The following is a 10,492-nucleotide window of genomic DNA, read 5'->3' as shown; positions in this document are numbered from 1 at the left end:
AGCAAAGCAAATATTTAGGATGATACAAAAAACAACAGATAAGTTCAAAAGAATATAGTTTGGTAGGGTTCGCATTTCAGATTTCCACTTAAGAGGAAACATCAAAATTAACAAAAGAAATTCCTGATGTGCAAAATTGTCTCAACTTGCCAATCCTATTTTTCTATGTTATCATTCCTATGACTTTTTTGCATTATTTAAGTGAGCAGTTGTAAGAACCTATCTTCATTGCAGGGATTTCTAGACCTTCCATTGGATGATAGTACCATTGCATGCATGTTCATAATTTGTCTTTTTTTGAGAGTTTCTCTTGAACTGGTTGTTGAGTAAAGTCATTCTCACTGAGAGCTTTTACCACTGTTTGCTCTTTCTTTGAGTTCATTAATTTTAGAGACTTCCATCATGTTCGCCCTTCCACCGAACTAGCAGGATTTAGATAAGGGTTTAAAATGTGCCAATGCCATACTTTGTTTTCTTGCAACCTTTACTTCATTGAGAATGCAGTGTTCTAATTCACTTGGTGGTGGTAGTTGTTAAATCTTCGAAATTAACGAGGAATTTTCTGTCCAATCAGTCATATTGAAGGAAGGGCTTATCATCATCAAACCAATTGCTCTACATTCAATGACCTAATAAAGCATTCAGCCAAACCCTAATAGTTGATAAGCTATCTTTTATCTAAGCATCCAAATTTTACACATTCCTTATACTTCAGATACTTACTGCTGCTTTTAAGTATATCAGACTATTTCAAATTCTCAACTTCCATGAGTTTCTAAGCTTTAGGAGCTTTACAATTGAGATGACTATTTGATTCTTAGTTAACCAAAAATTCTGTGCTTTCGGGCAACAACTTCGACGACAAGTCCATGTGAAGAGCACGGGAAGTCTTTGTGATTATGGTCTCTACCACCTTTTTCTAGCATCACTAGAAAATACAACATATTATGTGATCAGTTATTGGTATCTTTTATAATTATATTTCTACTGACTTGCTTCCAAAATTCTATCATGTGACAATCAAGTTGAAAACCTTTGTAGGTTGAAGTTTTTTCCTTTGAAGAGTTTTTGTTTTGAGTCTTGTTGTATCATGTATGGCGTGGATCATGGCTTGTGTCTGTGCATGTGAGGAAAGTATTTAACATGACACAATAAACACCATGTGAATTGAATTCACAAAAATATAGTTTGATGATATTCTCATTTCAGATTTCGATATAAGAGGAAACATAACAAAATTCCTCATGTACAAAAACTGTCTCAACTAGTCAGTCCTACACTGTTCTATGTTATCATACAAATATGACTTTTTTATTCGGTACGAATTAATTATAGGCCGTTTAAGCGAGATGCTGTATGTAAGAAGACATCTTCCATGCAAAGAATCGGAAGACCGCCCATTGGATGATAGTAACCAAATTCCTCTTCAGATTGACTAAGCAATTCTTGAAATAAAGGCTCGTTTAAGAATGATATTGGAATCAAGAACCTCCACGCTTTCTCTCCAACATACACTACAAGATATCCTTTTGGGACTTCCAATTCTTTGCTAGATGATTGGCTTGCACTGAATGATGATCGTCTAACACCAGGTAAACGAAAACGCATTCTTGTTTTTGGTTCTTGACAATAGAATGATCTCAAAGAAATAGTAGAAACTTGATAAGAAACTTGATATCTGATACTTCAAATTATGAATGGTTTGTGTTACTGGTAAACTCAATAATGGATATATATATATATATATATATATATATATATATATATATATATATATATATATATATATATATATATATATATATATATATATATATATAGAAAACCAATTATATGGTGAATGAGTTATTGAATGTGGTTTAGTGGGAGCCATGGCTCATTAATGGTCTCATGGCCCTGTCTTGAAGACTTTCATAGAGGACTGTACGAAATGAGACTTTTGGAAAATTAGTCTATGAATGAGACTTGAGACATCTAACTTGATATATTTCAGACAAGCTCTAAAGTAAACACATTAAATTTCTTGTTCTTGTTTTTCTAAGAAAAGCGATATCCACCCGTACTTTAAATCCAAACAATTAACAACGAAATCTTCAAAAAATTATGCAAATTTATATGGATAGACTGCTGCCACATTTTGATGTTACCGTAAAATTTGGCTGTATATTCACAGTATATTCGCCTTCAACACGATATTTATAAAAAGAAGCATATATTTAAAATTTAGAAGGTTATCTTTCCTGGGCATTCTGAATAGTTCAAATATTGACACAGCTTTGTAATGTGGGACATAAATTTAATTACTCTTGTCGAGTAATAAGAAATGATTTATTGAAAACACTATACACAATTCATAATTTTCTCATAATTCTACCTGTCATATATCAACATAAAGCTTTGTTTGTTGTCAATGTTAAATTAATAAATAAATAAAGTCCATGTGGTTAAAAAAAATTAAAATAAAAAATTCCACGTAGCTGAATTGATGGATATGGTAATTTCAACTCCGTCCCAAAGTTGGGACTAAGTAATAAAACGGACAAGCTATCCCAACTTTGGGACTGTGTTATAAATTGCAACATTTGCTGCTAATTTATTTTAATAGTTTATAAAAAAAAAAAATTACCACGTGGACTGCCACGTATGCACTTAGAGAGAATCTTGTTTGAAATCTCGCAGTCAGGTGTGTATCTGAGGGAATCTGAAGAACTGCAAGGGGGGAGGTTTAAGAAAAAATCTTTAACATGAGCTAAACACACAACCCGCTAACGGAGGACAAATGGATATTAACCCTAAATTATATAAATAGTTTATCAAGAAGAAATTTGATTTTTATCAATAAAATGGAGTTGCCCTTCTCAAGTTGTTCATTTAACTGAAAAATAAATAATATGTGATGATCATAGTGATTTAGGATTTTGGACCAAGAAGGATTTTCTTTTCTATGTGATTTAGATCTCCATCATACCGGTTCATTATATAGTGTGTTATTTGGCCGGTTAAAGAGGAATGGTATCACACACAAGTCCATCTGCTGGGGCGGGTGTACATCCGATAACTAAACTACACAAATAAATATATGATACATGTTTGAATGAACTCCCAAGACAATCAACACGCGCCGTGTGTGCTTCTCACTTCCCCCATTAATTTCCTTTTTTCTTCTTCCTCACGTGGACAAATACAACAACAATAACAACCCAATATTCATTTATTAGACCCTTTTCATTTCACAACCCTAAAGTTAATTTGGTAGACTGAATAGTAGACTGAAATCGTAGACTGAGCCGATAGGAATTTTGATTGATTTGAGGCGTAACCCCCCAACTTTCTAATTGCATGTCAATCCTCCATCATATCCAGTTAAAGTCTGGGTTAGTTATCAAAAGTTGCTCAAGTGTTTTATCTTTAATGAGCTGCATTGGGGCCTAGATGTTTACCATGCTAAAACGTTTCCAATTTTCTCCGCTGACCTTTTCACTGCTCAAGGTCAAAAATACAACATATCTGCTATTGTCAACGACAAGTTTGAGCTAGATGTTGCTAAGTATGGAGAGCAAGGTAGAATTCATCTAAGTGTGTTTTTCGCTCTCACTTACGGCTTTGGATTTGCAACCATTGCATCCACCCTTTCGCATGTTGCTTGCTTCTATGGAAGGTAATAACTAATAATTATATCCAGAATACTTTGCAGCTTATACTTTTATTGAGCTATAAGCTATGTCATTCAAAAGTTTACCATTGTTTGATGTAAAACTAAATATGCAGGGAAATTATGGAGCGGTATCGTGCTTTTTCTAAGGGTAAAGAAGATATCCACACAAGATTGATGAAAAGATACAAAAACATACCCTCTTGGTGGTTTTATGCGTGGTTGGTTGTGACTCTTGTTGTTTCTCTCGTCGTATGCATCTTTCTCAATGACCAAATTCAGATGCCTTGGTGGGGACTTCTCTTTGCCGGAGCTTTAGCTTTTGTGTTTACTCTCCCTATTAGCATCATAACTGCCACCACAAACCAGACACGGGATTGAATATCATCACTGAGTACATCTTCGGTTTGATTTACCCCGGAAGACCAATAGCAAATGTATGCTTCAAAACCTATGGTTTCATTAGGGCGGCACAAGCAGTTTCCTTCCTTAGTGATTTCAAGCTTGGACACTACATGAAAATCCCTCCAAGATCTATGTTCTTAGTTCAGGTAGATCCCGATTCCACTTATCTTCCACAAATTTTGAACACTTACTCATAGCTTTCTTCTGATGCATGCATTCAATAGTTCATAGGAACAATGCTTGCTGGAACCATCAACATTGGGGTAGCATGGTGGTTGCTAAACTCAATTGAGAATATATGTCATGATGATCTCCTTCCAGAAGGTAGTCCTTGGACATGTCCAGGTGATCGTGTTTTCTTCGATGCTTCGGTTATTTGGGGTCTGGCAGGACCAAAAAGGATATTCGGTTCTAAAGGAAACTACAATGTAATGAATTGGTTTTTCCTTGGAGGTGCAGTAGGACCAATAATAGTGTGGCTATTGCATAAAGCATTTCCTAAACAGTCATGGATTCCGTTGATTAACCTTCCGATTCTCTTTGGAGCAACAGGAATGATGCCACCAACAACACCATTGAACTACAATGCTTGGATTTTTGTTGGAACAGTTTTCAACTTGTTTGTGTTTCGTTATAGAAAGAAATGGTGGCAGAGATACAACTATGTTCTATCAGCAGCACTTGATACCGGGGTTGCTTTGATGACTGTTCTGCTTTACTTTTCACTGAGTTCGGAAAATACAAGAATTAGTTGGTGGGGAAATGATGGTCAGCATTGTCCATTGGCATCTTGTCCAACTGCAAAAGGCATATCGGTTGCTGGTTGCCCACCAAACTTGTGATTCTATGCCATTTCTATGCGATTTTAATGCTTTCATTAATTACCATTAATATGGAAAAACATGTATCAAGAAATGCAAAATTGTAATACGTAAAACTATGTTTGCCTGTAAATAGTGAGTTACTCGGTACCATCAAGGTCTAGCACAACACAAATATGTGCTGTGGATTGAAGAAACTTACCATATATTGCCCTTCCTCCTTAAATATAAAACATTATATTTAATTATTGATTATTGATGGTAGGAAAAACTAAATTATTTCTCATTGATCAAACTAAATTACTATCCAAACTTTTTGTAGAGTTTTGACAGGACAATGCTAATTTGAATAACTCAATGCTAATTTGAATACTTAATAGTTAATTAGGATAATTTGGTAAAGTTATTATTCTCTCTTTTTCATTTATTATTGTTTCTTAATTTGTGTGAAATGATAAAATGCGACAAATAATATGAGACGGAGGGGGTACACAATAATATTTTTTAAACGAAAAATTGGTATGAGGGACCAAAACTGTTTAAAAAATAAATAGGTGACTAATTTCGCAAGATGGCCAAAATAAAAAGACCAAGACTACAATTTAACCATTATTATATTAATATAATTAATATGTTTAGTATCTTAGAAGGAAATTATATTTACGGTATATGTTTTGTTCATAGTATGTCCGGCTAATTTCATAGAGTCTGGAATATGAGGATTGTTGTATCGAAGATATTCTGATAAAATTAAAAGCACTGATTTTTCATAACAAAGATAAGTTATTGGTTCTAGATTTTATTTTTGAAAGTTAAAATTTTACCGCGAAAGCGAGAGTAACAGTGCTATTGATTTAGCGTGAAAGTGTAAAAACAATATCGGACCGTTATTCAAAATTTTAATTTGTAAAAACAACAACAATGCTTTATTAATTAATTAGGAGTTATTAATTTTCAAAAAGTAGTTTTGGAATTGTAACTTGTATCGTGTGATTGCAGGCGTTTACGGTTCTAGAATTCAGTATAGGCTTCGCGGAAGTTTTAACACCCCATTTTTTAGAAATTAATTTAATTGGAGTTTGTGGTGTTTATTTAATTATATTCTTGGTGATTTAATTAGATAAGTTTGGGAGTAAGGGTGTATCAACATGTGGCTAGCGCATAGAAGAACAAGAGGTATCCATCCATAGTGTTTGAAGAAAAATAAATCTAGGAGAATTCTAAGGTAAGGGTGGGTAGTGGTTGTCAATTATGAATGATATGGGTGAAGGGTAGATGTAGGGTTTTGATTCTTGTTGCTTGTTGTTGATTATAATGATTATTGATGCAATTGATGAAAACTCGTTGATATTGATGTTGGATAATTATGTTGAGTGGTGTTGTTGATGGTCATAATTCTTTCGTATCTTATTTGTTGGATCATGAGTTCATGAATCTTATGTTGAATATATAAATTGATGATTGCACGATGTATTTATGATGTTGGGGTCTCTAAATAGGTATTATATGATGTTATAAATGTTATATAATTGTAGTATTTCGAATTCTGAAACTAGGACTTTTTACGGAATCGAATTCGGAGTTTCAGAAGGCCTCCATCTGTAAAAAAAACACATTTTTATGGTTTGTTGTCATGAGGAGTTAGCTAAGGCTTTGTTTGTGAGTCTGGTGGGGGAGGGACGGGAGGGCTTAGGAAAATAGAAATGATTGGGTGAAAAGAATAGAAACATTTTGGGTAGGAGGGTTTTGGAGGGTTTGATTTTATTCATAACACCAAAAACTCTCTAGTACGAGGAAACTAAAAAATTGTATTGAAGAAAGGTTTTGGAAGGCTTACATAAATTTTTCAAATATCTTTTATGTTGTTATTGTATTCTGAAAATTAAAAATATAGTAATGATAATGACTATTTTATCATTCTAAACAAAATTATTTTTATTTTTTTCAAAAAATGTCAAATATTTTCCTATATTTTTTAAAATTTTCGTTTTCAGAAGTTTTCCCCTCCTCTCCCCTTCAAACTCGCAAACAAAGTCTAAGCGAACTAATAGCGAAAGTACATGTTTTGCTTTTGGAGGAGTTCGTTGTAGTTCCTTGTAGCGAGCTGTAGCGAACATGTAGCGAGTGATGGCAGAACAAACATAACTTTTGACACCTAAGTCTAAATTGAGCGTCGTTCGAAGCATTAGAAAGCTAACACACTAAACTATAACATGATATAGATAGGTGAATTATTTTAGTATTATTTTTATGCCTAATATGTTTAGGAAGTTGATTGTTTATATGTTTTACTAATGAGTTATTGTACTGTTGTGATAATGTTGTGCTATGATGACTTGTTATAATGACAGAGCTTAACGATTATGTTAGGATGTTGATGCTAGTAATGTTGTTATGATGATATTGTGATGATGTATTAGTGATGGATTGCTTGACATCTCTTGTAAACAATTTTTGCATAGTAAGATTGATATCTCAATTCCAAATTAGAATTAGGGGCAGGCGTAGCTGTAGCGAGGACGATCAGTGAACTGCCTAAACAACTCCTCGTGTCTTTTCTCTCTCTCTCTCTCTCTCTCTCTCTCTCTCTCTCTCCTATCTCTTTATCTCTTGCATTTAAATTTTCATTATCAAATTGTTAAGCACATTGATTGAGCAATTGATTAGTAATAAATTTCTGAAAATTGTTTTTGATCATTGTTGAGTTGTTGATAGTCTTGCGGTCACTTTGATTGTAAGAGCATTTGAATATCAACAAACTTCGAAAGAAATTTCTGAAAAATTAAACGCATACCAAGTGTTCGATAATTTGACACTTTATCGTTTTGTGTTTTAATTTGTTGGAAATTGATTGACTTGTGCCTACTTGAACTGTTAACTTGAGAATTCAATTTTTAACGTCGATTGTCTCATTGTCATATCATACACAGTTGTGTGTATCCGAGTTTCAATAACTTGTTTGAGTTAGACTACTTTTGATCTAAACGCGAAACTTCCTCTAGCAAAAGTTAAACTCTTTTCAAAAATCTTAAAACTTATAATTTTGAATTAGAGGATCTATTCACCTCTCCCCTCTAAATAAGGTCTCATAGTCTCACACCTAGCCCATTCAAACTCAATCTAATTATATAAATAGTCTCCAAACACAGACACGAACACTGACATATTTGAACTAATACATAAATCAAAAATTAAAATAAGCTAAATGGAAAACTTACTCTAAAATGTGTTGGTGAGAGATTAAAGTACTCTGATGTTAAATATATTAGGTAGCATGAGTTAGGAATGGTAAGAAACAAGTCAATGTAGCTTCAAAATTTGATCTAGACTTAAAACTTGAAATGAGTATATTGAGGTAGAGAAAAAATGTATTTTCTGAAAATGAAAAATGAGAAGAGGAAAGGATTCTGGCGCGAGCTTTAAATATGCCCACCTAGTTCAGAGATGAATCTCCAAACTATTTTTTTAATTTAAAAAAAAAATGTTGAAGATATATCTATGAGCAACACTTAAAATGACTTTGACAATGCATCTCCGAATTTTATTGAAAAAATAATAATTTTGAGTGGGTCCAAAAATCTCTTGGGTATAAAAGAATGTATAAATTATTAATTGTTTTTCTATACTAATAAATTATTAATGTTATTTCTTTTAATTATATAAATTTTTATCTTTTTCTATCAATAATAATAGACAATGTTATAAAAAAATTATTATTTTTTAGACATTATTTATTATACTCCATTTCTTAAGTATAAAAAGTTGAAAAAGACTTAAAATAAAAAAAGAGGGAGAATTTATTAATGCAGGAGATAATTGAGACTTTATTTTCAAAAGTGGGGCACCAGAGCGAAAATACAATAATTGAATATCCTGGAATAGAATGCTGCCAATCCATCCATCACGTCGATATGGTTGGAACACATACTTGTTGCACATGCTTGTTGTTAGTATCATCTTCATCATTATTGTAGAAAAGAAAAAAAAGCTTGACCTTTTGTTTTCACACACAGTACACACCATAATATAACAACTAATTATTCCAGCTAGCAATTATCATGCCACTATTACAACTTGAATTACGGAAAAGCCCGTAACATTTCATAATTATTTTATAAAAAAATATTTAAAAAATAATTTTGCATTAATGATAAGCACAACGAGAGTGGAGAGACAAATTTGCAGCATCTGTAATGAAAAATCGATTATTCCAAAAACTGATTCTCAAAAAAACCATACTAATAATTTACAAAAAACTGAATAAATTACACTACTACCACACAACACAGCCACACCAATACAATTATACTTGTAACAAACAAAACAAAACAGGTAACGGAAAATGACGTCATGACATCACATAACAGCACACGCGGCGGGGTTCTCGTCGCTGAAAGCGGTGGTGTACCGAACCTCAGTGGAACTAGCACGCGCCAGATGAGATCCAGAATACTGATTATTATCATAGTTGTTTCTGACATACCCAGCCGGTGCTTTCTTATCATACGTACCTTGTGCGTATGGGTGTTCAACGACGTCGTATGGAACATACGGCCATATCTCAGCTCTCTTCCCAGTGCGGTGAGCTATACGCGCCACCACTTTGTTCGGTTCAACATAACCAGTAACCGTTACTTTGTTTGCTTTGCGTTCTATATCAACTTGGTTTACCCCCTTCATTCCTTCCACCGATCTTCGAACTTTTCTCTCACATCCTTCACAGTCCATCTTCACTTTCACTTCCACCGTCTGCATCATCATCATCAAAAATATTTCATTTTCATTTTATTTTTCAAACTAATTATACTCCCTCCGTTTTCAGAACAACTGAATACATAGTAATTCAGTTGTTCTGTGACGGAAGGAGTAAAATAAGAAAACAAAATAGAGAAATTAATTATATGGATCTAGTTTGATCTGATGTTAGTTACCTGTAATTGTTTGCGTTTTTTGTGATGAGAACCGCCGCCGGAACAGTCAAAGAGTTCAGAAATGTGATCTAGAGCACCCATATTTTTCTGTCTGATTCAGATTTGGTTCCTAAAAATATCTTTATTCTTGTGAAGTTAAGAAGAGTAAGTAGAGAGAATTATGAGACAATGACAAATTACTTGGTTGGTTCGAGGAGTTTTATTTATATGCAACAACAACCACATGTATTAGTACTATTAAATTGAGTGCACGTTAAGTCATTAGCAACAACATACATAGATTAGATTTATAACACTGTGTTTGTTTGTGTTGCTACTTCAAATCTTACTAGTCGGTACTAATATCACATGGCTGTCATTTGTATTTCCACGTGTTTATTCTCTAATGGACAGTGATGCAGGTTGTGGATGCATCCTCCTAGAAGGAGCGTGTAGCTTTTAGCATTATTACAAAAACCAGTAAAAGGTAGTACCACTTTTATTTTCCCTCTTAATGCTTATTTTTTTAAAATTTCTTTACCCACCTTCCTATGGGGTCACCCCAACGAAAACCTCACTTTACCCTTGCTTCGGAAATGCATTTCCGAACTATTCTTTTTTTCTAAATTTTTTCAAACAGTGCATTTCCGAAAAAATCTCAAAAATTGGGATTTTGATTAACTGGGAGATGAATCTCCAAAAAA

The 10,492-nt window shown here is 33.4% G+C and overlaps 1 protein-coding gene and 1 pseudogene across 1 annotated transcript; one reads left to right on the top strand and one right to left on the bottom strand.

The window, feature by feature from the left end:
- The first annotated feature begins 1,453 nt into the window (after positions 1-1,453).
- Positions 1,454-5,126, top strand: LOC131657646 (oligopeptide transporter 4-like; annotated as a pseudogene).
- Positions 5,127-9,067: 3,941 nt separating this feature from the next.
- Positions 9,068-10,073, bottom strand: LOC131655026 (heavy metal-associated isoprenylated plant protein 26-like). Its single transcript, XM_058924934.1, has 2 exons — positions 9,810-10,073; positions 9,068-9,627 (listed from the first exon to the last, which is right to left on the bottom strand). Exons 1-2 carry the CDS (start codon positions 9,888-9,890, stop codon positions 9,235-9,237), a joined length of 474 nt encoding a protein of 157 aa, XP_058780917.1. The 5' UTR covers positions 9,891-10,073; the 3' UTR covers positions 9,068-9,234.
- Positions 10,074-10,492: the final 419 nt, after the last annotated feature.

Source organism: Vicia villosa, linkage group LG3 (assembly GCF_029867415.1).
Source record: "Vicia villosa cultivar HV-30 ecotype Madison, WI linkage group LG3, Vvil1.0, whole genome shotgun sequence".
Classification (NCBI taxonomy): domain Eukaryota; kingdom Viridiplantae; phylum Streptophyta; class Magnoliopsida; order Fabales; family Fabaceae; genus Vicia; species Vicia villosa.
The sequence above is the reverse complement of the archived record's forward strand: the minus strand, read 5'-3'. Positions and strand labels throughout refer to the sequence as shown.